Source organism: Notechis scutatus, chromosome Z (genome assembly GCF_049901735.1).
Source record: "Notechis scutatus isolate UNSWTSFEM ecotype Mainland chromosome Z, rNotScu1.2, whole genome shotgun sequence".
Classification (NCBI taxonomy): domain Eukaryota; kingdom Metazoa; phylum Chordata; class Lepidosauria; order Squamata; family Elapidae; genus Notechis; species Notechis scutatus.
The window spans coordinates 87770777-87798245 of NC_142025.1; the positions used below are offsets into that span (position 1 = coordinate 87770777).

Consider the following 27469-nt stretch of genomic DNA (forward strand, 5'->3'; position numbering starts at 1 on the left):
AATTTTTTCTTTTTTTAAAATACAGTGTGTAGTTTTAGAATGTACCAAGCAGAATCCGAATGGAAGTTATGTATTATATTAAGTGTTATAATTTTAGGGGAAAGATATAAAGGCGTCATACTCCAATCAGTGATTACAGGAGAAATTTTGTTTAATGAGAAAAGATAATAGACAGCTGGAAACAGGACAGACAAAGAATATAAGTATAATGATCTGAACTAAGATGAAATAAATAAAATAAAATTAAGACATTTAAAAGAGGGGAGAAGCTATATAGAAAATGTAGAATGGTAACAAGATATGGAACGGTATATAAAATGAACATGAATTTGAATTTGTGTCTGTACGAAGAGATGTAACCCGGGATCAAGCTGCTTTCAAAAAAGGTGTTTTATGTTTTTATGTTTTATGTTTTGTTTGTTTATGTTTGTCTTTAAAAATCAATAAAATTTTCAAAAAAAGAAAAGAAAAGAAGAAAAAAGTTAGATGCCATAAAGATTCCTTAGCCGGCAGGAGTTGAGTTTTATTACAGGATATCTTCATGGAAATGAGCCATCTCCATAGAAATGAGCCATAAATACCTTTAGCCACTCTGCATGTAAACCCCCCTAAAGAGGGAATCTACATCTGTAAGGAGGTGACAACATGCTTGGAAGATAGGTAACCAAATGCAGCTTGTTGTTTTAACTTTGCTGGCAAAACTGGAGAGACATTCCCCTTTACTGGAATTTAGAGGCAATCTCAAATTTAAGGACACCAGCCTATATTCCTCAGCAAAGGAAAATCGCCTGATCACAGTTTGCTCCAAACATTAGTTTAAATCACAGCATCCTTTGGTGACTACTCTTCAAAGCATAACTGCCTGAAATCAAGCTACTCGTTGCATCACCCTCTAGTGGGCAACAAGTGTACTGCACCAGTGTCTTCCAGAGCTTGTAACGCACCCCAGTGGCCAACCAGCGTACTGCACCAAACTGCAAAGTGAGAATCTCTCGTGTCTACACATAAAACGAGGGTCGCGATCTCACCCATAAAGAATATGGGCGAAAACCCATTGGAGACAACCCAATATAGACTCCCAAGAAAAAAGAAGGTCCAGATTTGTCCATTCCACAAGTCTCTACACCCGCTGAACAGGTGCAAGGTATTTGCACAGAAACCCCTACACCAAAGGAAAGCTTTGATAGGGGAGTACAAACTCTGCTTCAAGTGTTGCAAGTCTACAGAACACATGGCCAAAGACTGCACAGCTAAGGTGCGACGTTACTTATGCAACAGCAACGAGCACCCAGCCGCTCTGCATCCAGACTGTGAGCCACCAAAGCAAACAACTCCTAACCCTCCCTTGACCAAGGAGTCTCAGCATGCTACTGAGGCATACCTGGAGCCGGTGGCAAGTGTCAACTGTACAGCAGTGTGCAGTAACACACTATCCCCTTGCTCATGTCATCAGACCTGTTTAGCCAACGTCTACTCCGATGGACGCCCAGAAGAAGCCATGAAGATGTATGTAAAACTGTGGTCCTCAGAGCAATTGCTCACTGGCCAAGTCCGCATTCTTCAACCTTTTTGATGTCCAAAGGGAAGAAGTGCACTTCACGATATCGATGTGCACTGCACCACAATGCACGACGGGGAGGAAAGCTACTGCTGAACTCGAAGATTGAACCTCAAGCTTTGCATGCTTTGTATCTACCTCATTGCATTGTTTGATGCTATGTTATTATCTAATGTTTACTTTAGTTGATAATTAGTTGGTAGTGGAATTTGTAATTCCAGATGGGGAGTGTGCTGGTTAAACAGTATATAGTTAATTAGAGATAAGATAAGGATTAACTAGATTCAGTAGTCCCATAAGCAATATTTGTAGAAAGTTAAGAACTAATTCTCTTTAGACAATTAACAAATGTGTATAGCTATTCCTGATTGCCACAGGCTTCTTTTTATGCCAAATGTTTTTCTATGACCAGAGCAATTTTGGAATTTAATTGTTAATATGTGCATAAAAACATGGTTATTTATTAACATACCAGCATGCTTAGCACTTCAGAAAGAAGAAAACCAGAATGACACTATTTAACTCAGAAATGAAATTAAAAAGAAAGCAACTGAAATTAAGAAGTGAGCTATTAAGTCGTGTTTCCCACCCATCCACCAAGGAGTACTTTCCACATTTATTTATTTAGATTTGAAAACTATTAGATATGATTCTATTTTGGCATTAATGGTTGTAGTAAATGGGGGGAGGATCTTAATCTAGTGCCCCATAGAATGTTGGATCAATTCCCATTAATCCTGATCAGCACAGTATTGCTGTCAGATAGCACTTCTGGACAGTACTCAAGTTAGAGGGTGGTCTTAAATTGCTATGTGAGTGTACAGTTCTTTCTGTTACACATTCCTAAATCTTCTGAATACTCACATAGTCATAATGAACAAAATAAGTATGGACTATTAGAACACTTCAGATGTTTGAGCCAAATCCTTGTCTTGAACAACAAAAGACAAGAGTTTGATATTCTAGTTATCAATATGTATACTGTAGATTGTGATTTGTCTATTAATCTTCATCACTCTCATGTTGTTCTCTGCCTGTTTCCTTGCGTCTGCTAGAACTAATTACAGAGCTACAGCTGGACCATATGAAGCAAAAATTTGGGAGACGGATTCTCTTGCAACAAACCAACCAACCAAGCCAATTATTCCAAATGAAATTGTCCAAAAAAATTCCTCTGACTTGTAAGAATGTCACGGCTTACTTACGGGTAAGTATTTCAGGCATCAAAAGTGTGTCTTTGTTTCTGTGTGCCTGGGTTTGGAATATGGGCAAGGCTTGAGCAGTAGTTGAAAATTATGTTTAGCTTTGAATGTTGTAGCCCAAGATTTGCAGAGAAATAAAGAATGCTGAGTAGATTTTTCCTTCTGTAATTTGGGAAGTACCAAGGCTACCTTCTTATGCTGGAACTTTTAATCTGTTGTTTTACAAGTCTGTTATTGGAAGTTTTGGCCCATTTGTTGGAAGTTTTGGCCCATTACTTTCCTGACTTGGAATAAAATGCTTTATGCTATTGTTATATTAATCTCCCAACATCTTCAGAAGAGGAGAGCAACTTCCAGATGTGAATGATTTACAAATCCCAGGAGCCACAGCCAGCAAGCATGACTAATGGCAAGGGATTTTGAGAGTCATAGTTCAATAAAAACTGGGCAGTTTCTATTCTTTCTTTTCTGGGAAACGTGGTTGGTATTTTCACTTTTGGCAAAGCTCCTGCATATTTTTCACTGCATAAATAAAAAAATAATTTCATTATGGCTATTATGCTAGCCTACTATAATGCAGAGGTTAACCGTTCCATTGTGATGTTGAGAGTGTGAGGAAATTTGAGATTGGGAGAGTGTTTCCTGATCAGACTTTGCTCATAGAATTATAGAGATGAGAAACAGTGCTATGGACACCAGAGTTACCGCCTTTTTGTTTTGGCAGGGCTTTTGTGTCTCTCAGTTTGACAAGTACTACTTAACTCTTTTGTGCCTCTAGAAATTTCTCTTTGCAGAGATGAGAATTTGTGGCTTCTAGAAAATTAAAAGTTCCCCATTTCTTTGTTAAAGTTACAAACCTTCCAGAAAGATGTAATTTGAGCACACATTTTCCAATTGGATGTCCTCCAGATTTGTCAAATTACAGCTCCAAATTTACCAGGTGAAGGTGATGGAGTTGTAGTACCACATACCTGAAAGGCACCCAGCTGGGAAAAACTTAACCTATGGGATCTGTAAACTGCTTTTTACATACACCTCTTCCCAGGATCAAGCTGATTTCAAAGACAAACTGAGTGCCATTGTTGTGAGTCTCAACTTCAGTTTGGCATCCTTCTCCAGAGCTGGAATCCTGCAACCTATTCTGTCTGGCCAATTGATGGTCCAGGAACAGGTGAGACTTCTTTCTTCTTCAACTCAAAGCAAAGTGCACTGGGAACTGTCACATTCTGCTTACAAGTTTGGTTTATAATTTAATATTGTGGTTATTATTTTGAGATGTGGTTTGTTTGTTTGTTTCCTTGTCTGAATGCTTGCTGAGCATAGGATTTATCTCTAAAATAAGTGTTTTCAAAGAGGTGGCTTTGGTGAACATAGCCTATGCATGCCCAAGAACAAATCTGAGTAGATAGAACATTCTTCTTCAGAACTACACTGCTCAAAAAAATAAAGGGAACACTTAAACAACACAATGTAACTCCAAGTCAATCACACTTCTGTGAAATCTAACTGTCCACTTAGGTAGCAACACTACCTAAGTAGTGTTGAAGTAGAAAAGTAGAAATTGACAATCAATTTCACATGCTGTTGTGCAAATGGAATAGACAACAGGTGGAAAGCAGAGGCAGTTAGCAAGACATCCCCAATAAAGGAGTGGTTCTGCAGGTGGTGACCACAGACCACTTCTCAGTTCCTATGCTTTCTGGCTGACAGTTTGGTCACTTTTGAATGCTGGCAGTGCTTTCACTCTAGTGGTAGCATGAAACGGAGTCTACAACCCACACAAGTGGCTCAGGTAGTGCAGCTCATCCAGGATGACACATCAATGCGAGCTGTGGCAAAAAGGTTTGCTATGTCTGTCAGCGTAGTGTCCAGAGCATGGAGGCGCTACCAGGAGACAGGCCAATACACCAGGAGACGTGGAGGAGGCCGTAGGAGGGCAACAACCCAGCATCAGGACCGCTACCTCTGCCTTTGTGCAAGGAGGGACAGGAGGAGCACTGCCAGAGTCCTGCAAAATGACCTCCAGCGGGTCCAAATGTCCATGTGGCTGCTCAAACAGTCAGAAACGGACTCCATGAGGGTGGTATGAGGGCCTGGCATCCACAGGTGGGGTTGTGCTTACAGCCCAACACCATGTAGGACGTTTGACATTTGCCAGAGAACACCAAGATTGGCAAATTCATCACTGGTGGCCTGTGCTTTTCACAGATGAAAGCAGGTTCACACTGAGCACATGTGACAGACGTGACAGGGTCTGGAGACGCCGTGGAGAACATTCTGCTGCCTGCAACATCCTCCAGCGTGACCGGATTGGCAGTGGTTCAGTAATGGTGTGGGGTGGCATTTCTTTAGGGGGCCGCACAGCCCTCCATGTGCTCGCCAGAGGTAGCCTGACTGCCATTAGGTACCGAGATGAGATCCTCAGACCCCTTGTGAGACCATATGCTGGTGCGGTTGGCCCTGGGTTCCTCCTAATGCAAGACAATGCTAGAACTCATGTGGCTGGAGTGTGTCAGCAGTTCCTGCAAGACGAAGGCATTGATGCTATGGACTGGCCCGCCTGTTCCTCAGACCTGAATCCAATTGAGCACATCTGGGACATCATGTCTCGCTCCATCCACCAACGCCACGTTGCACTACAGGCTGTCCAGGAGTTGGGAGATGCTTTAGTCCAGGTGTGGGAGGAGATCCCTCAGGAGACCATCCGCCACCTCATCAGGAGCATGCCCAGGCATTGTAGGGAGGTCATACAGGCACGTGGAGGTCACACACACTACTGAGCCTCGTTTTGACTTGTTTTAAGGATATTACATCAAAGTTGGATCAGCCTGTAGTGTTTTTTTCCACTTTAATTTTGAGTGTAATTCCAAATCCAGACCTCCATGGGTTGCTAAATTTGATTTCCATTGATAATTTTTGTGTGATTTTGTTGTCAGCACATTCAACTATGTAATGAACAAAGTATTTAATAAGAATATTTCATTCATTCTGATCTAGGACGTCTTATTTTTGTGTTCCCTTTATTTTTTTTGAGCAGTGTATATTCCACAAATTACAAATTGTAGATCACAGACAATACTACACTGTTGAGTCTTGAGGTGCCATGAGACGTTTGTTGCTTTTTACTAACATAAATAAATCTGAATCATTTAGCTAGTTCCTGTTTACAGAGAGATTGAAACAGTCCTTTCTGGACTTGGAGACCAGCTTTTAATTAGAGATTATGTCTATCACGTGAAAAAGAAATAGGTTTTGTACATAAAAGGTTTGCAAACTGAGGGCTCTGGTGGATTTAAATGCAACTTCCAGAGTCCCTCCAAAAGTTGCCACCAAATGATATTTTTTAATGTGAAAGAATGGGGGAAATGACCTACTCATATTAATTGTAAAGATAAATATAATGTTAATTCAGTTCAAAAGGAGGTGGATCTAAATTAGATCTAGTTTTTGTCTGGCTTTATTTATTTATCATGTAAATATCTTATTTAAGAGATGAGCAATTGCAGTGGTATATAGATAGTTAACTGGACTTAGTAAGAGATTCTGTGTGCTCTGAATTTTCATATCTGGTATCTTCTTATCTCTAGATTGAAGGGATTTTCTTATGTATTCCTTAGCTAGGAATAACACAGAATAGCATGGGTTGTGTATGTAGCAGTTATTGTTCACCTCCAAATTATATTTGCTATTTGTTCAGTGATAGCTGTTTAGGTTTCCTCTTATTCACAGACCCGCATCATTCTAGATTGTGGAAAAGACAACATCTGCATTCCAGATCTCAAACTCTCTGCTCGCACGTAAGCACCAGTAGTTTAGATTGGGTTGGCCACAATTGCTGAGGGCTGAGAAAAAAAGCATAGTAATACGCTGATAATGTTTGTAATTTTTCTGTGCCTTTTATTATTTAGTTTATTAAACATATTTACATGGCTACCAATTTCACAGAAAGCAATTCTGGACAGCCATCTTTTGTAGGATTTCCATAAACCTCCAATAGTACAACATGTCACCAAATTGCAGAGGTGACCTTAGAGCTGTGGTGGCACAGTGGTTAGAGTGCAGCACTGCAGGCGACTTCTGCTAATCAGCGGCTACCAGCAGTTTTGCAGTTTGGGTCTCACTGGTTCAAAGTTGACTCAGCCTTCCATCCTTCTGAGTTCGGTAAAATGAGGACTCAGATTGTTGGAGGCAATATGCTGATGCTGTAAACTGCTTAGAGAGGCCTGTAAAGCACTGTGAAGCAGTATATAAGTCTAAATGCTATTGCTATAGTTTATGAAAAGGACAAAGGTCCTTCTAAATTTTTATTATGGTCCTTAAGAATAATTTTATTGGTCTATTTTTAAATTATATATAATATAAAATGAACAATTCACCCCAAGCAATGAAAATGAAATCACAACAAAAGAAAACATAGAAACAAGAAACCATATTTGTAATTACAAATATACTCCAAGTTCATCTGAAGTCTTTAAAAGGAGGCACTAAGCTTTCATGTTCATCAAACCTGTCCAATATTTTTTTTTCAAAGGAAGAAATAATGTGACATTTTTCCAGTTGACAATATATATAATTTTCTCAAGAATTGCTAAATCACACATTGCTGGAATCCAATCCATGACATCTGGGGTTATAGAATTTTTTCATCTCATAAGTATTATGAGATCTTAAATATAGTATTTTTCCTTCTGCTAATTCCTTTTTGCTATTCCTAGTACACAAAAAATCATCTTTATTTGGAACATACTACAATATGTTTAATACGAGTATCTTTAAAAATCAACATTTTTCCAATCTGTAATCATATTGTATAACATTATTCCAAAAGAAATATAATGACCATAACCTTAAGGTACCCTCAAATGTTTTGTGATACCAGAAATTTGTCAGTGAATATGATACTTATAGTTTCAATTAACACTGTTAAGACACTGCAAGTAAAATATGTTCTGATGATTGAGTTGACTGAAAGCTCAGATTTACCAAATATTTCTATATATATTCATCAGTGTCCATGTAATTCTTAATAATCTGGGTGAGACAATCAGATCTTTAGTACAATGTAGACATGTAAAAAAATGTTGCTGAATTTTGCATCTTCCTTTTCCTTCAGACAATTCAAGAATCATGTGCCATTCATTTTCTTAAATTAATAAATGAGTGGGAAGGTGAAATATGTCCTTTCTAATCAAAAAAATGTTTCAGCTTCCACCCAGTCTTCCAATTGACCTTGCTGCACATTCAAACTTCAATCCACAATTTTGCCCCGCCAATTGTAATATTCTAATTCCTAATGCAAAAGCATAATAAAACCATTATACGGTACTCTTTCCTTTTTATGTTGTTATGTCTCAGGAATGAAACTTTCCTGCTTATTGGGGCTGAGAATGTGGTTATCATCCAGATTACAGCAACAAATGCTGGAGAAGGAGCCTATGAAACTGAGTTAATAGTGGAGCTGCCATTTGGGGCTTACTTCCAAAGAGCTAACAGCAGTGCTCAGGTGTGGTCAGATACGATTGTTGAATTTTAGCTTCCAGTGTCAGTTACTACTTGGCATTTTGGCTAAAGTTGCTATGAACTGTAATTCAGGATTATCTGAAGGCCAATTTACCCACCATGGATAAAAGGTTTTGTCACTGTGGCTAAATTTTGACCAAAAATGCAGTCTTATAATCTTTTATGCCTCTTACAAAATTAAGCCAAGAAAAATAAAAGTGTGTTTTAAACATTATTTCCTAAAAATATTTACATTTTTTTGCTTCTTGTGGTCACAGGTCAACCCTGAGTTGGCTGCAAGCTCAGATTTACCAAGTTGGATCATTCTGTTGGTCATCCCCTTGCCTCTGAGGGATGATTAAGAAATAGAAAATATAAATAAATAAAAATAAATAAATTTGGATATGTTTAATTATATGCAGTACATTTGGTTGTGAAAGTCTAAAATCAATTGTTGTATACTAAAGAATTGTGCCTTATAACAGTGCTCAGATTGTGGGTATGACCATACTCTGCAAGTGTCTTTCAGTTATACTGCTATTGTTGCAAATATCCTAATTCAAAGCCATCTAGGATTTTTTTGCAGCTGGAAACAACATTTAAAGGTATAATCTACTTTTCTGAGATTTAACAATCTTTCTTTGACTTTGATTTGTTTTGTGCTAAAATGGGTGAGAAAATCTGCTACCAAATACAACAAACTTAGTTTTGCTTCAAAGGGGGCTCTGATGACCTAGAAACCACCTTTCCAGTTGAGTAGAATAGTATGAAAATCCTTCCATTCATTTTGTCATACTGCTGATTCAGTCTTTCAAGGTTAAATATACTTGAACATACTCCATCCCTTTTGCCTGCAGAAACTGAGCTGTAATTTCCGCAAGGAGAATGAAACCAAATTGGTGGCTTGTGAAGTGGGCAACCCAATGAAATCTCACACAGAGGTAGGGGATTAATTTCTAAAATGGATTTGTTTTCAAGTTTGCTCTGAAGTCTGAAAAAGTAGCAAAAATCTAGAAAGGAATGAAAAATGTTTTTCTCCATATAATACACAAAATTATACTACATTTCCTTTAACTTGGTAAATAGAACTGAATGATATGTAAACAAAACCAATTCTTTTTCCACCAATGCATGGCACTTTTATTTTTTTCATATAAACAGAACAGAATTGTTACTAATATATTTTGATTAACACATAAAAAGGCAGTTACTAAATTGTATGTGTTTTAGTAAGCAGAATTATTGTCACAGGTCTTATCTGATTCATATTATACCACAAATAAATCCATAGTCTAGCGTCTACTGGAAGATAGGTAAGTTATTGAGAAATTGTAGCACAAAGCAAACAAAAAAAGTTGTTTTTTTCTTACCCCATCTGTCTTAAACTCTCCTTGATTTTAATGTGATCATTCTCACTTTTCTTTATTATTTACAGATCAAATTGGATTTGGAACTAAGTATCAGCCAGTTAGAAGATGCCAATAGTAGCATTGTCTTTGTGCTGCAACTCAAGAGGTAACACTCAGCCATACCTCACTGGTTTAATCTCTGAAAACAATTTCTATTTTTAATCTGGAGCTTCTCAAATAAACTACAACTTCTGGATTCTAAGCCATTATCATCCAACACATTTCCACGAAAATTGTAATCCTGGCAGATTTGGTGGTGCTAAATTGGAACTGCTATTGTGCTAGCATCCTTCAGCACTCTCCAACCAAAAGGCAGAGTGTATCTTTTTGTATCTATTTTTATTTTATTTTTTTTAAAAATTAAAATACAATAATACAAAAATAACACACAAAACAAATAAGACATAGAAAAAAAGTGCATTAAAAATACATGAACCCATATACACAGATTATCCTCCCTATCTAAATACTGATATTCCTCCCTCAGGATAGCTGCTGAATGATAAAGGAATTTTTCTTTTTCCTGTTGACAATATATTGATTTTGCCTGTTGACAATATACTGTACTTTTTCCTGTTGACAATATACTGATTTTGCTGCCAAAGTTGACTATTTGGCAATACTGCTCCCTGGATTTGAATGGGAGCATTTAGGAATGGCCCAAGATGGCTTTTGGACAGCCATGAACCCTTGTGGGAAAAGAGTCTTAAAGATTGCAGTTCCCTGTGGCAGGGGTTCCACTGTTGTTGAAGCAATCGGGAAGTCAGTGGTCATCCATCTTTCCTCTCAGCAGTTCTTTTTCTTAAGTTTAGCTGAGTTTTAACTTTACTTTTTGAAGCTTCCATTTCATTTCATTGTTTATTTTTAAAAGTTGACTAAGTGGTTGAATGTTGATCTATTTTAATTCCCTGCTGGACTTTATCTGTTTTTTTTTCCTTTTTACCATTGAGTTATGTTGTTTTAAATAATTTTTGCTTTTCCATAAGAAAATCAAAGCATGTTTCTGGGTAATGAAACTATTTTCATTTAATTTATATCTATATTGAACACTCATCTCAGATATTTTGCATTTTATTACTTTGCAAACAGTTTGGAGCTTTTTTTTAAAAAAAAATTCATTTAATTTTGGATTGAAATATCTAGAAAATATTTTCCCCGCTTCTTAATGAGCTGTGATGGTGCAGTGTTAGAGTGCAGTACTTCAGGCTACTTCTGCTGACTGCTGGCTGCCTGCACTTTGGCAGTTTGAATCTCACTAGGCTCAAGGTTGACTCAGCCTTCCATCCTTCCGAGGTTGGTAAAATGAGGACCCAGATTGTTGGGGGCAATATGCTGACTCTGTAAACTGCTTATAGAAGATTGTAAAGCATTGTGAAGCAGTATATCAATCTAAATGCTGTTGCTATTTATTTTTTTCACTCTGAAGAATATTTCTTCAACATTTTCTCTTCCTTCTGTTCTCTTATCCATTGTTGCTAAGTTACACAGAGCAACAATGGATCAAATTACAGACAGGCATATATGGCTGGCAGCTGAAAAAAGGCTGTTTGATAATGTACAATCCCTAGTTGAAAGTTTTAAGATGTTTGATGAAATGATAATGGTTATGAAATATATTTAGATGCAAATAACTTTAGACAAATCAGATTCACAAAAAGAATTTTATTTAAAAGTGGCAGATTCTGTGAGGAAGATTGAAAGAAATATGGATCTTACAGATTTTTAACTGAGTGGATTGCACATGTCTTCTTGAAGTTTAAGCCCGCATTCCTTTACAACAGCAGAAAACCGATGGAGTTTATCATTTATGAACTGAATTTATAATGTTTAAATGGAAAACAATTTCATTTGGACTCTTTGGGAAGATAAATCAACTTTGGAAAATAACTTTATTATATTTAACTAGACAACAATTGTTAAGAGATGGTATTAAAAACAAATGTGGACATTTGATCCAGGATGAATAAGTGTTAACTGTGGGATATTTAGGATAGATAAGAATCTAACCTAAACTTTGGGGAGTTCCGATTTGCACGGCTTCGGCGGCGGCAGGAATCCGCGATCATGTGCGGTTCCTGCTGCGCTCGCCGCTGGAGTGCCCCCGATCCAGCCGGATTTGGGGGCTAATAGTTACCCCGTAGAGGTAACTGAAGACAGGGGAGATCCAGCAGGGGTCCGGGGGAATCGCAACCCCCCTCCTCAGCTGGCTTAACTCCCTTTTCCAAAAGCGGTGGAGCGGCGGTCAGCAATGGCCGCCACAAAGAAGCTTTCATCCAGACAAGAATGTGCAGGAGGAAGCTGAGAAAGTGAAAGTTTTTGGCTGAACTGGGATAACAAGTAACATTTAAATACCCTGGAATTTTAATTTTATTAAGGATACATTGTTCCCAACGAAGATCGGAAAAAGCGGCGGATGAAAGTTAAAAGGGAAAGTTTTTTTTTTCACTCTCCTTCCTTACGGTGATAGCAGATGGAAATCGGAAAAACCCATTTTGGCACCAGCAGGTAATTAAATTTGAAAATTAAAGCCAAGGGGACATTAAAGATTTCTGAACATTGGAATTTAAAAAAAAAATTTTTTTTTGCTATAAGTGGGAAGGGAGAGGAAAAGAATTAATATTAAGATTTTGCTGGAGGAGGGTGCTTGGAACTTATAAGATCAGTTAAATTGTAACAAGACTTCTAAAAGATATACTTTGGAACTTTGCAATTGAACTGTACCCCAGGAAGAGAAAGTATAAAAAGAAGAAAGTGCTAAATGAAACAGTTTGTGTCTATTTGGATTGCTTGGTGACTTTGGGACCTTTGGAAATTATTATTTGAAAGACTAAAAACATTTGGGTTGTTTAAAAATTTTCCACAATGGCATTATTTGTTGATAAACTGAAAATGGAATTTAAAAAGCTAAAAGAAGAGGAACAAGAAGGGAAGGGCTCTTCTGGATCTGTTTTTCATTTCTTAGAAATGGCGATTTCTACCTATCAGAAATTACAAGAACAAGAAGGTTGGGATGAAGAAGAAGAAGCCATCTTTAATGAACAAACAACTTTAGCTGGGGAAGAAAAGGGAAAGAGGGGAAAGAGAATGGAGAATTTAAGACTTAAAAAAACAACCAAAAAAGCGAAAAATAAGGTGAAAAATCGATACAATGTCAGAAAGCAACAGAAAAGAGGAATACAGAAGAGGGTGGAGATTAAGAGGGTGGAGATCAAGAGACAGGAGGGGGGGTAAAAAGGCTAGATTGGAGGAGAAAGGAAGGGAAAGGGGGAAGAGAAGTTACAAAAGTTTGAAACAAGATGTAAAGAAACAGGATTTATTCAGAGATAATGGGTAAAAATATAATTAAAAAAGAGATTCTGCAAAAATACATAAGACTATTGTTGTATTTGTATTTGAAATAATGTTAGAAAACTGGAACATTATATGATTATAAAATGGGATAAAATATTAAAAGGAATGTGTAAAATGCTTAAGATTTAATGATAGTTTAATTTGCTATGGATCATTGTTTTAATTATATTATAAACTTATTATTTTCTTATTTTAAAATATAGTACATAGCTTTAGAATGTACTAAGCAGAATCAGAATGAAAATTATATATTATTTTAAGTGTTAAATTTAGGGGAAAGATATAAAGGCGTCATACTTCAATCAGTGATTACAGGAGAAATTTTGTGCTAATGAGAAAAGATAATAGAAATAGAACAGACAAAAGATACAAGTATAATGATTTAAATTGAGCTGAAATAAATAAAATAGAATTAAGAGAGTGAAAAGAGGGGAGAAGCTATATAGAAAATGTAGAATGGTAAATAAGATATGAAATGGTATATAAAGTGAGCATGAATTTGATTTATGTCTGTACAAAAAGATGTAACCCGGGACTAAGCCGCTTTCCAAAAAGAAGTTTTATGTTTTCATGTTTTGTGTTTTGTTTGTGTATGTTTGTTTATTGAAAATTAATAAAAAAATTATTTAAAAAAAAAAGAATCTATCCTAAACTTTGGTAAACTTTCTACGAGTTGATTACAATACTAGTTTGTTAACAGAGGGCTTTAAAATTTTAATCTTGCTTTTTTATTATTGTTCTTCCTGTTAACTATTTTGTCATTAATATAATAGATACTGTGTTTCCCCAAAAATAAGCCAGGTCTTATATTTTTGGGCCACCCAAAAAAGCTCCAGGTCTTATTTTCAGGGAGGTCTTATTTGTTTTCCCCATGTACCGGGAGGCGGGGGGGGCAAGTTGCCCCTTCTGCCTTTCACCTCCTTTCCTAATGGTCTTACAAGCAACTTGCTCCATGGAAAACTGATTTGGGGGTGCCACTCAGGCTGCCGCCTTCAAGAAGCATGGTTGCTTTTGGTTGTTGTTATTCACTTAACTATATTACCAATCATTACAGCCTTTGGCATCTGCCTCACCTGCAGAGGCTCTGCAGCCACCTCACTTCTACCCGGCCCAGTCTACCACCAAGCCCTGATTGAAACCTCCAAAAACCTCCTGAGCGCCATCAGCCTGCCAGGGCCCCTTCGTGAGTGGCTGCCAGTGGAACCATGCTGCCTGTGCCGCCTTGCCCACCACTGCCAGCACAAGAGACAGCCCTTACCTTTCCCGGTCACCTCATGGAGGCTTGGCCCCGTAATCATGGCCTGCGGATCAGCTGAGTCAGTAAGGACCGGGAGCTACCTCTCATTCTGTCTCTCTGTGGAGGCTTCCTAGTGCAATGTTCTGCTGAGCAAACCTCCACCTCGCCTGGCGGACAGTTGTCTGTGAAAGCTGAGATGGACAGCCAGAGGAGGGGCGGAGAAGTGAATGAGAAAACACGGACCTTTCTCAACACAAAGCTTCATGGAAAGCAAATCAAACCATGATGGAGGGGGGGATTTTCCTGTGAGTACGGTGTTAAAAGTTAACATTTCAGAAATGCTATCAGTACCTGTGGAGGTCTCCTGATGCAACACTCTGCTCCAGCTTTAGAGCATACCTTCGCCTTCCCTGCAAACGATTGCAAGGTTGGAGGCTTTGCTTTGCTCCGATCAGCAGAAAAGTCCTCCCCTCCCATTTTCCTGCCAATCGTTCTATCCTTGGGGAGCTCTGCACAGATGCACATCCCAAAAATGCTCCCTCTGAAGCCTTCAACCTTGCAATCCTGCTCAGCGAAGGCAGAGGGTTGCTTGGCAGAGCATTGCACTGGGAGGCCTCCACAGAGAGACAGAATGAGAGGCAGCTCCCAGCCCTTGCTGGCTCAGCTGATCTGCAGGCCATGATAACGGAGCCAAGCATCCATGAGTTGACCATGGAAGGGAAGGACTGCCTCCTGCGCTGGCCATGCCCCCTTCACTAGGGCTTATTTTTGGGGTAGGGATTATATTACGCCCATCCCCAAAAGTCAGGCTAGGGCTTATTTGGGGTAGGTCATGTTTTGAGGGAAACATGGTAGATGACAGGTTAATAATCTGCAAATAGAGTTATTTATGGAGCCTGTTTCTCAAGGGATGGGAAACTAATATCCTTGTAATATATTTATCAGTATTCAGCTGGGTGTGTGTGTGTGGGGGGAATATGTGTACATGAGTTAATGCCCTTTTTTCAATGTCTTGTTTGTTTCCCCTATCCATCCACTCACCCACCATTTTCTGTAGATAGCTTTCCTATCACAACACTTTTCCATCCCTTATTCAAATTGATTTGAATGTTCCAATACTGTAAAAAATTGTTGGGGATGCCTCAAAGGGGAGAACCATTCTGACATCTTCATCATAACCTCAAATTTCTTCTGCAGTAAGAATACCCTGAACCCCAACAGCAATATAAAACGGTTGCAGGTGCCACTCAAGGTTGATGCACAGGTAGAGCTGTTTGGGTGAGTATAAGCTATTTTGCTCAACCTCTTCCTTTAGAATACTATTTTTTGTGAGTGCAGATTATTTCTTTAATCAGTTGGACTGATAAGAGGGATTTTTAATTCATGTATTTTGTGCTTTTTGTTCCCAGAATCTCTATACCAGCTGCGACTGTGGTCTCATGGACTCTTGAGGACTTTAAGAACAAGAGCAATGAAGTTTATGAATATGGACCAAAAATAGAGCATATCTATCGGGTATCAAGAAAGATACATAAATTGGAAATACGGAAGTTTTAGCCCAATGCTGATACTTTTCCTTATTACAGATCTCTTTTTTCTTTCTCCATGTCTGTCTACCTCCCACAACCATTCTCCAGTTGCATAATGCAGGCCCTAGCACAGTTTCTGGAGCTGATCTGCATGTGCATTTCCCCAGTCACTTCTGGAAAGGCTTCTTGCTTTACATCACAAGAGTTAGCACAGAAGGCAACATAATCTGTTCATCTACAAATGAGACCAACCCACCAAAGGTAGGACTATCTGGAGGGACAACAGGAAACAAAGACTTATTCCACAATGTTAGAACATCTCATTTGCATCCATGAATTAATCCATGGAACATTCAGGATAAGGATTCGAAAAGTTGATAATGGAAAGACATCTGTCATCAAGAGCTCATCAAGAGTACAGTGGATTAGTTATAGTGTGTTTAATTTAATGAGATTGACCTATGGCATAACCTGCTTGCTATCAGGAATATTTAATGCTGCAATCTGATTGGAAGAAATTGAGAGGTTCTGGGGAAATTACCAACATTCAGTATCTACAAATGGCTCTTCTCTTGACAGTCTGCAAATTTTGTCTTCAAAAGTTCCAGATGATTGCATACATGTATGGCAACCAGAATTTGAGTCAGAGAATGAAGAAAAGGGAAAACGCACAGGCTGTGATGATCATACTATAGCCTCGCTTGATTTGTTCTAATTTTGGAAAGATTTTTAAAATTTATTTTAGGTATTTATTTTAGGTATTTAAAGCTGCTCAGGAAAGTTAAGATATTATGCTTCCTCATGCAGAACCACTGATTATCTGAAACACTTGCTAAAATTTGTATCAAAATTATCAATTATGGTATCACTTTTTATCCTGAACTAAGCATAATGGGGCATATTGGATTTTGACTGAGTGTGTTGTATCAACCCAATCACTCTGATATGCAATAGGTTGTGATTTAGCATATTATATGTACAGTACATTGAACAAAGCATTAGTAAGGAAAGCTAGCTATTTTTCTATTATAATGTTTTTTTCTATTATAATATATTTTTCTATCATGTTTTCAATTTCAAATTTTCAAATTCAGCATGGGAGAGTACTATGCGACAAAGAACTTGTCTCCTTAATAATAAACATATTATCATCTGTCCATTGAGGAAGTCCTTAACATTTTATTTGTCATAAAAGCAGGCATACAGGAAGCAAGGAGAGAGAAGTAAATCATAACTGAGTGTCTTTTTTTCATCATACCTAAAAATCCAGGACCCCACAATTGCTCCCGGCAATCTGACTATCCCTTCATGGGATTGGCATGAGAGGCGTGATGTCAACTTTTCAACATTTAAGGAACCTATTGAGGTGGTAAGTCTTTGCCAGGGAAATGCTCAGAGACTGCATCAGGGCTCTTCGTTATTTAAATTTCACAGGGTAATCCAAAGCATTTGACACTGGACTTGAGTCCCATTTCTTTGCTCTTCATAAACGTGATTTATGAGATCATAAATGAGATACTTACTGACCCCAGTCTGTATCCTGCAGTGTTGATCTGAAAGTAAATGACATAAGTATTCTATATATTACAATTCCATAAATATTAAGCATAACCACATACTATTTCAATTTGAAATATTAAGGGGGGAACTTGTTCTTAAAACAGACGTGGAAACTGTGAGGCTTCCCACCTCTCCTTGGTTACTTAAACTTGCATATTCTGTGATGCAAAAGCTATTTCATCTCTAATCCACATCTACTTCCCCATCTATAATTTTTCCTAAGAAAAAATTTTTTTTACCACTGAAATCCAAAATATTACTACATGGTAGATGTTCACACTTCTGCTGCGAAAGGGAGTGTTCAATTTACTAGTGCAATTATTTCTCACCATGACTTCTCCTCCTCTATGCTGTCCTGTTTCTATATGAAGCAAAACATAGAACGGATTCATCATCTGCAACCATCTTTTTCTCTCCTGTCCTCCATGGAGTTTCCAGTGTCCCAGTTTTCCTGATTTAGAATCATTTTTTAGTGTCCTGATTTTCCTGATTCATAATTTTCTTCTGCTGTTGTTATGCTGTTCAGAGAAGATTTGAATTGCAAGTTTACAGTCACTTACGCACAATGCCTGTGAAAGTCTCTGTAGCATCGCTTTCTTTCTTTTACAGCACATCTTTCCGCACTACTGTAGGGAGTACTATAGACAGGGAGTGTGTAAAGGGATCTCTGATTTCCATTCAGTCATGACCTAGAGGAAAAATTGGGACAGAATTGTATGATGCATGTCAGAAAGGGAAAGTACTTCAGTTACATGAATCACACCTCCCCTCCCCTCTTGGTTATTTTAACTTATCTTGCAGATGCCCTTGCTTTTTATTTCTCACCACTGTGATGTGGGGTTGCAAGAGCCAATTGCGATTATTGGTTGTTGTGTTACTGTACTTTTCACAGACACACACCCAAAAAAGTCCATCGCAATGACTTTTGATCCACAGTAATAGAAAATATCAGCTCTCCCCTCAGTCAGCTGTTCATGTCTGGAAGGGCTGCTGCTTGCCTTGGCTTGGTTTAGTTCTGCTTTTGTGGCTTGATGTCATTTCATGATTCCTTCCTTCCTTCCTTCCTTCCTTCCTTCCTTCCTTCCTTCCTTCCTTCCTTCCTTCCTTCACTCCCTCCCTATCCTGGCTCTTCTGCCAGTACAGCAAAGATTCTCTTGTAGGGGAACACAGAAGACTTTTTCTTTTCTTTTCTGCAACCTCTCCTTCCTATCACAAGTTTATATTTTCTATTATTATGGATGAAAAGTCATTGCAAGGACCTTTTTTCCTGAAAAGAAAAGATGGAAAAAGCAGCAGGAATGAAAGGGAAATTTACAAGATGAGAATGTCTGGATTTTCTGAAAATCATAGGAGTTGGGCATGGTGATAAACATCTGTCTGCAGAGACAGGCTGACACAACCAGAATTCTGTCATGTTCTATAGCACCCAGCTTGGATGATACACTTAAGAGTATAGACTGCATTCTTGATCAGATATATATCCTACATTCGATCATACTTTCAAAAAACTTTATTTTAAAACATTTAATCCTTTCTGTCTTCAGAATTGTAGCAGCCAGCTGTGTGCTGTTATTTACTGCCAGGTGGGAACCCTGGAGAGAGACCATGGAGCTATGGTGACTATTCAATCAGTACTGTGGCTGCCCAGTTTCCAGGAGGTAAGAAATTATATTTTAATAGTCCAATTTATATCCCTCCTTGGAAGATCTGATCTGCTAAATCAAAGCCTTGCTAAGAAAGATGAAGTATCCCACTAGCTTATCAAGGGACACAGTTTACTCAGTGTGTTGTCAGAATGTTGAAACGTCTCGTGGCATCCAAGAGGATAGGTACTTGTCTCATGGGACTGACAATAAAACATTCAGTGCAGGATCAACACAAAAAGAAGAGACAGCAGGGTAAATGGAGAAACAATGGGATGGTTTGAGTTTTACATGTATCCTGTTAGGAGGCCATGGGAACTAGAGAGCTGTGCCCAAGGTTTTAAGGAAAAATCGGCCCGAGGAGCAATCTGAAGTAAAAAAAAAAAAAAGCAGGCAGATCCAAGCATAAGAGGTAACAAATGAGAAAGAGTGGAGTAGTCGCATGAATAAACAGAAGCCCTTTGAACATTGAAGGCTGTGGTGCTGAAAGAATAACAATCATAGGACAGGATGTAGTTGGTGGGTGAACGTAGAGGTTTGTAAGTGCAATATATCACTGTGATTAAAGGACTGAAGTAAAAATAAATTAGACAGAACTCCCCAATCAAGGTATTCCATAACTGATCTTGAGTCTTGCAGTCTAACCTATCATATAGGATTGTTGTTTTATATCACACTAGAGCTATACCCGTGCTTTGCTACGAAGCTATGTGATCGGGCTTAGTTTTTGGGGAGGAAAATAAGGGGGAAAAATGTGCCTCTGCCTACCAGCATCCATCAGTATTCATCTGGGTAGCATCCTGTCAGTGTGTGAGAGTTGAGGGCTGTTTGGAAACTGAAACAGTATTTGTTGTGTGAGCAAGGAGACAGCAAGTAGCCTGGGTGTGGCTTAGCTCAATTGTTCTGTTGGTTGCTGGTTGCTGCTGTGAAACTAAAACTGAAACTCCTCTCCTCGGCTTGTGTTTTGCATTTGGAACATTTCTTTTCGGGTGGGGAGGGGGAGTAGAACGCCTTAGCGTCAGAGCGTGTTAATAATAATATACGAAATACTAATGCTCTAAGGGTCATTTCCAAAAATCCTTTGTTAGTGAGCACCTAGAAGCCAAGAACAATATGTGCCAAATTTCAAGTTTGTAAGGTTTACGGTTCTGGAGATTTTGTGATGATGAGTGAGTGGTGTTTCGCTTTTATATATATAGATTAGGCTACTGCAATCAGTGTGTTAGATCTTAGAGCAGGTGATAAGCCAGTAGATATTCGGGGAAGCAGCAAATGTTTAACCTCTTTCTGCCTTCTCCCACTCCATGTATTAATGAAGCACACACATGTTACTTCCTTCTTACACAGCAGTTTCCAAAGCAGCTTCATATCCAATCCCGGGCCCAGTTTATTGCCACAGGGATGCCTTACAACATTCAGCCAGAGGCTCTACCCAGTGGAGCTGCCCTGGTAAGTCCACACTGCAATATTTCAGGATTACCAGCACTATTAGCAAATGTGAAGCTTTCCATCAATATCAATAAATGTTCAACAGGCTTTGAATTTTGGCTTTGAAAAGCAAACCTTTTTTTTTAATCACAGCATTTATTAATTTAATACATTCAGCGCTAAATATTAACCTGCCTGGTATGACCCTTTTCTTTCTCTCCCCCTCTTCCTCTATAATCTATAAATTGTAACTTGAATGCTGAAAGTGCTAGAGGTGGACTGAAAGTTAGTAGAATATTTCTCTGAAATATTTCCATTTTAGAAATCTAGAGCACTATCTTATTCATTCCTGGATAGTTCTGGAAAGTTGCTGACCCCTGGAGAATTAAATAATATTGTGCTCGTATGGATGACTATATTATGGTTACTAACCTGAGGTTATCAGTGGTCCTTTATTCACATGTGCAGCCCTTTGTCCTTCTGTTAATGATCTCAAACCATGAAGGTTCTGATTAGTCTGTTTCCCACTTAATCTTAATTGGGCAAGTATGTTTCCAAAACTTGAGGATTTGAAATATGAAGAACACCTTTATTCTGAAGTTTCAGTCATCTTGTTGAAGACTTCCTGGCCTTACAAAGGGGAAGCAAATGGATTATTTGTAGAGGCAAAATGATATTTCATCTTCCTAATACAAGATATGATTGGCAGAGTAATAACAATTTAGCAAAATCTTCCCTCCAAAACATACGTGCAGTTCCGTCTTTTAGCAGACTTGCAGGTATGGGTTGGGAATGAAAAATCACTATTTTATTATTTCTTCTAGGCTACAAAATCTCTGCCAATTTGCACTAAAGTATCAACCTGTTAATTCATCTGGTTTTCTTTCTCCTATCTCTTTCCTGCTGCTCACAGGCTAAAACACTGGTGGAATGGGTGAACCCTGATGCTGAGAGAGACATCCCTATATGGTGGATTGTAACAGCTGTGTTGGTGGGACTTCTCCTCCTTGCAGTCTCCATTATTGTTCTTTGGAAGGTACATGAAACCCTGGGCAGGGAAGCCTGACTATAAAGCACAGGATGCAAACATCCAAAGCTATTCCTCTTCATGTTTGCAGCTGTCCTTGAGTGAGCAAGCCAGAGTCTGCATCTGCAAGGTAGCCAGGGATACATCAAGTAATCCGGAGAACATAGCTGATGAAATTTCTTATCTCTGCTGGTTGCATAAGTTTATCTGTAAGCAACAGAAAATAAAAAGCAATGTAAAGTTAAGGAGGGTAACAAACGATCCTGTCCTAGGACTATCCCCTCTGACTGCCCATTCCAATCTAGTTTTGGAATAGAAACGGCCTTGATGGGTCTGAACAAAGGATTGAACAGACGACTTTCCTTTTGTTCCTTAAAATAAATAAATAGTTGAAAGTTATGAGATTGCTAAGATAGTTAGTAGTTGAAAGGCACCCTAGCTTCGTTTCTGGGCTCTTCAGTTAATATGCTAAATAAACATATAGCTTTGTATGGTGTATTTTAGCCATCTAAGAAATATCCACCTGTGAGAAACTTCTTCTTGCCTAAAGAGACTTGTTTCTTACTCACTCTATTTTCTCCACTATCGTTTCTTCGACAGACAGGTTTTTTCAAGAGAAACCGACCACCCACCGAAGATGAAGAACAACTAACTCATGATCCTGGAGTTCAGTCAGGTGGAGAAGGGCAATAAGGCATTTTATCCCTCCCGTATCTAATCTCATTATTGAATTCCTTTCCTGTTCATATTCTCGACAGACAATTTGTAAAGAATATAATTCATCCACTTCCTAGATGGGCAAGTCATATTGTCATCAGCTCCTCAATTTCAAAAATCAGGTCCCTGGCTGCAAAGCTTTCTTATAACCCCATCCAAGTGCGGTTACCAAGTGCAGATTCAAAAACTCACCTATTTATAATAATGAAAAACAGGTAATGGAAGATGTTATAAAAAAATTCAATACTTTAAAGCAGGGGTCTCCAACCTTGGCAACTTTAAGACCTGTGGACTTCAACTCCCAGAATTCTGAGAGTTGAAAGTCCACAAGTCTTAAAGTTGCTAAGATTGGGAACCCCTACTTTAGTACAGGTGTCAAGCTCGCCACGTCACGTTGCCATCACGTGACGTTTCGCGATATTTTTCTCCTTCGTGCAGCTGAGATGGGCGTGGCCTGCATAGGATGCATATGGCCCACGGGGCCGCCAGTTTGACACCCCTACTTTAAAGAATCCTTCACAAACTTAAACGTAAACATTTTGCTTATTAAAGGGAGAGTATTAAAAAACTGCCTGATGTATTAAATGCATATGAAAATTATCCATATTCCATCAACATTCTTGCAGCTAAGAAAATTCTGATTTTCTTTTAAATAATGATATTTTTCTGTGGTGTACTTTGTTCCTTTTTGTATCATTTCCCTTTATTATATAACTCTGTCCCAGACTGCAATATTCCTTAATAATTAAGGTATGAACACTCTTGTAAAAAATGTGTGATCTGATCTGAGAAACTATTAACCATTCTTAATTCACAACCAATCAGTTCCTAGGTATAATTCCTTCCCAATATTTTTAAAAAGGAGTAAACATTAAGACTTTTTGCATTAACAATATTGGCTTCTTTGACTCTTTGTGGTCCCTGGAGACGTCAGGTGGTGTTGATGCTCAGGGTTGACTTCTGGGATTACAAACATCACCCCAGCAATGTCTAGTCCAATAGAGATTAAAGTCATTTTGGGTCTGTTCCAAAGCTGAAGATGTAGACAAGAGAAGGCTGCTGAATCTTTTCCCTCAGGCGTCTTGTTTCCCTGGGGACTGCTGAACTCAACAACTGGTTACACAAGGCATGAAACACGTCCTTCTGATTTATAAAATATATTGCTGTTCAATCAACATAAGCTACATTTAGATTCTTTAAAGGTGTGTTTTGGTACTGTAACACAACAGCCATAATGTTTTGGGAAAAAACAACTACAAGTGATATAGAGACCCCTTCAAAAGTTATGATTTGTTGCCTTCTGTCAGTACTATGTAGTTCTTTGTGCAGCAATTGGGAGCTATTAATTTGTGACTAAAGCTTATTTTCTTCATCCCAATTAGTTAATTGAAACTGGAACATTTCTTTTGAAGGGAAAGTATATGCAAATTAGCAGTGATCTCTCTCTTTCTCTCTCTCTCTCTCCCCCCCCCCCATTCCCCCCCTTCCTTTCTTTTCTGGGGGATTTTTGAAAACACATTTCTTGTTATTCAGATCATGTAAGAGGCAAGCCACGTGGCTGCTGAAATTTGTTAATATTCAAGACCCCAGCACCTTGAAATGGAAAGAAGGGGGTTAGGGAGAATGTATATTGTTGCTGTCCAAAGCCACCTGGAGCTGAACTTGTTCTTCAGAAGCACAAAGTTGTTCAGAAGATAGATAGTTTGAAGATGCCTGGATTTTGATTGAAAAAGAGAAAGATTTTTACTTTCTAACAAAACCTTTGATACAGCAGTTTCTCACTTAAGAGCCTTCAACTGGCTGCGCAGAAAAACAGGGACATGGTTTCAGCAATTGGCAGTTTTTAAAGGAAAAGCAGCTTTGGGAGAAGTGCCTGAAAAAAGCAGTAATGTAGATCCGATAACTCTTTCCTTCCCACTTTCATTTCCTCTATAAACGCTCTTTGCCCATGTTCCTGACACATACTAGCAAGGGAAACAGATTTTGGGATGCTGCAGGAATAAAAGTAACTCTGTTGGTGGTTATGGTGGTATAGAAACGCATCCAACCACAATAGGCAAGAGAAAACTATCTGTTCATTCAGAAAGGCTTTTTATTTAAAACATTCCTGCTGGGATACTGATTATGTACAATGCATAATTGAATTCAAGGTTGGGAAGTGTTCCTCCCCTCTCAATAACTAAGTGTTCGGGAACTTTCCTTACCCCAAGGCATCCTGAAAGCTTTCAAAAGCCTTTGGGGAATCAGGGAGCATCTCAAGGATATGTTGCACACTCGGCAAGCTACAAGTCTGGATTAAAAATGATAACATCTGGATGAGTGTTTTTCAAGCTGTCAGCTTTAAGGATCTATGGAGTTCAATTCCCCGGCATGCTGGCTGGGGAATTCTGGGAGTTGAAGTCTACACATCTAATGTTCCATTTTTGAAAAACAGTGATTTCAATAAGATGATTTCAATAGATTTGCTCCAAAAACTGTATGATTAAATATGGGTCCAACCCATTATATTAAAAGTGTCTCATCAAGTCTAAACCCTTAATGAGAATACAGTGGCAAAAAGCAGCAGGAAGATGATTGGCAGGACAACGATCGAGATGATGTAATTTAACCCCTTTTTTCCATAGTGCCAACAATCTTCTTTCTAGTTATTTTTACTAAGGAAGGACAAATTATTCTCTCTAACCCAGGTGGTCTTGTTCCCAATCATCTCTTCGTGTAGTTTTAAAAACAAGAATCCAGATTAGTGCAAAGCATATTTCAATTCAATTAATTTGCTAGCTCTCCATCCTCATACTATCTTTGCCTTTTCAGAATTTCATTTAAAAAAAAGTTTATTGTAAACCCCCTGTTCCACAATTGGGCAGTTTATAAACATACAAATAATTTTAATATAATTGTATTTAAAGTTTTTAAAACAAAAATAAAAACTACTACAAATTAATATGGAGGAAGAAAAAAGAAAAAGAAATCAAAGACAGAGCTAAAAGTGCAAGGAAGGAAGAAAAAGAAAAATAGAAAAAAGGGGCAAAGAAGTAGCATCTTCCTTACAGTACAATTATAAATTTACTCTTCAGTAGTAACTCAGACATCTCCTTAATTTACAGAAATATAAAAAGGAGGAGAGGTGCAACATAATCATATTTGTGAGATACTTTGGTCACATAATCAGTAAAAGTAATTTTCGCCTTCCTATAGAGTTGATTTCTTGCTCTGATCTCTCTTATTGGGCTGACGCTATCCCATCACAAGTCATCAGTGAGAGCAACCCATATGATTTCAATCCTGTGCCCAACCTGAATCCTGACTGTCAAATAAACCCAGTGTTCTTTGTAACTGTTGTCCTACAAAGGAAAAAAACAAGAAAGTCCAGTTGTCTCCAGAAAAAGCATCTTTGGGATAGCCATGACCTGGATGAATGAGAATCTCTTTTGCTGTCCTACTACCTTCTCTATCATCTTCTACAGGGCTGATAGAGATAGGGCAGCAGTTGTCTACAGATGTTAGATTCAAGGAGACCCTTGTTTAAAGGTTGCTGGTTTGGCATCTCCTCCTCTTGCAAGTATGTGTTGACTGCAGCTTGAATCCAACTCCTTGTTCCCTTTCTGGACAAGGCTATGGGAAAGATTCCAAGGCAGGTTCAGATTGGTGAGGAACCAGACAGGCCTTAATCAAGCTCATGCCCTCCCTAGGAGCATCTGGAACCAACCAACTTCACCCCATAACCATGCAGAAGAGCAAACACACTACATCAGACTAGAATGATCTACTACATAATTTCCCATGAGCAAAAGGTTATTCATTGTTCGTTGTTTCAGGAAGATGCCTGTTCGCTTCTATGGCTCCTCTCCCTCCCAATTCGCTCACCATTAGTCTGAACAAAACTTAATTGGAACAGCATCCATGTTTTGCACATGCTCAGAGACACATTTTGGGAGCGTTGCTGATAGGAGATGCGCCTCCTTACGTGCCTCAGGACCCCAGGTCGGTATTGATCACAGTTTCTAGGTGAGGTAAGGCAAGGGCGGAGCGTTGGAGAAGAAGTAGGCGGCAGCCGCGGCTGCAACAGCGAGGCGATCGCGGTGCTCGTTCGCCCAGTAGGTGGAGCCGTTCGAGCTCCCCCAATCTTCTTGCTGGACAGGAGGGGCTGCCGGACTGGGGCAGCATCGCAGCGCCTCCTTTGCTGTCGCCGGCGCATAACCGGATCCTGCAGAGCCAGCTCGGTTGCTGCCGTGGTTCTCTGGACGCGCCATGGCCGGGTAGCAGGAGCCGGTGGGGGGCGGCCAGAATGCTGCGGGCGCCGGCTGTGGCGATGCGCTTCGCCATCTTCTTATCGCTGCTCGTCGGCCCCGGCTGGTCAGCTCTGGGCAAGACGCAGCCGGGGGAGCCTCCCAGCCCGCAGGGTGAGTGGCTGCGAGACTGGCGGGGCGCGTCTGGGTGAGGGAGCTGCGGGTTGTCGAGGCCCCGCTCGTTCTCCGCGGCTGGGGTGGGTGGGGCAGCTTGGAGGGATGGGCGCAGTGCCTTAAAATGCCTCGGATGGAGGGAGTCTGGAGTCTGAAATTGTGGCCTCCTGCCCCTTCGAGCTTTCGATCAAGGTGAGTCGTGCCGGGGGGGGGGGGGGCGAGAGCAAGATCTACGTGCTTTTATTTTTGCCCTTCTTTGAGCCTTCCGACTTTCTGCAAGAACTCAGATGGGGAAGATCGGAAGAGGTTGTGTAGCAGAACGAAGGAGATGCGACGCACGAAAGGAGGGAGGAAGAAAAATGGATAGGTCTACGCGTTGTCTTTTTCTTTTCTTTTTTTTAAATCACGCGTCCCCCACCCCGTATCGCGCCTTTCCTGACATTGGAAGCCGCATTGTCTTCTCCCCTTGGAGGGCGCCCCTCCCGGACAAAGAAAGTCAAAATGGGGCAGGAATCAACCAGCTGCTTACCAGGGGTCTGATTGGGCACCGTTGCATGGCTGCAACTTGCACCTCCCAGGCATGGAGTGAGAGGGGAGACGGGGAAGAGGAGGACTGTCTATTAAGGGGAGGGTAAATCTCCGATATTGATATTATCTCTCAGCCAGGGCAGCAATCCCCCTGCCCATCTCTTCCCCATCTCTCATAACCTCCTTTTCTCCTCCCCCCCCACTTTACTCGTCCATCTCCTTACATGGCAATCTTGCTTCCCCCAACCCACACAGCCGTATCTAGGGTATTTTCCTCCAGGGTCTTTTCCACCTACTTCCTTCTCCAGGGCTTTGTCTGCCTTTTTGTCCTTTTCTCTAACGGATGTGCCCCTTTTCTTATCCAGCCTTCTTCCTCTTAGA

At 39.4% G+C, this 27469-nt stretch overlaps 2 protein-coding genes across 8 annotated transcripts in view; both read left to right on the forward strand.

Annotated features, from left to right (window-relative positions):
* Positions 1 to 22816, forward strand: part of ITGA2B (integrin subunit alpha 2b) — a 65805-nt gene extending 42989 nt beyond the window's left edge. Inside the window, exons 17-30 of the mRNA XM_087948383.1 lie at positions 2614 to 2765; positions 3806 to 3931; positions 6490 to 6557; positions 8116 to 8263; positions 9117 to 9200; positions 9695 to 9774; positions 15454 to 15534; positions 15666 to 15771; positions 15894 to 16046; positions 17056 to 17154; positions 18890 to 19003; positions 20336 to 20437; positions 21330 to 21452; positions 22044 to 22816. Coding sequence (XP_087804509.1) covers positions 2614 to 2765; positions 3806 to 3931; positions 6490 to 6557; positions 8116 to 8263; positions 9117 to 9200; positions 9695 to 9774; positions 15454 to 15534; positions 15666 to 15771; positions 15894 to 16046; positions 17056 to 17154; positions 18890 to 19003; positions 20336 to 20437; positions 21330 to 21452; positions 22044 to 22136 — 1529 coding nt within the window. The 3' untranslated portion in view covers positions 22137 to 22816. The remainder of the gene's footprint in view (positions 1 to 2613; positions 2766 to 3805; positions 3932 to 6489; positions 6558 to 8115; positions 8264 to 9116; positions 9201 to 9694; positions 9775 to 15453; positions 15535 to 15665; positions 15772 to 15893; positions 16047 to 17055; positions 17155 to 18889; positions 19004 to 20335; positions 20438 to 21329; positions 21453 to 22043) is intronic.
* Positions 22817 to 26156: 3340 nt separating this feature from the next.
* The window catches only part of FAM171A2 (family with sequence similarity 171 member A2), a 45412-nt gene continuing 44099 nt past the window's right edge, over positions 26157 to 27469 (forward strand). For 2 of the 7 annotated variants that reach the window (XM_087947176.1, XM_026683646.2), the window contains exon 1: positions 26157 to 26560. In XM_087947176.1, coding sequence (XP_087803302.1) covers positions 26446 to 26560 — 115 coding nt within the window. In that variant the 5' untranslated portion in view covers positions 26157 to 26445. Of the gene's footprint in view, positions 26561 to 26632; positions 26753 to 27469 lie in introns of those variants that run through there. The other 5 variants (XM_026683648.2, XM_026683649.2, XR_015745951.1 and 2 more) reach the window with 3 other exon arrangements.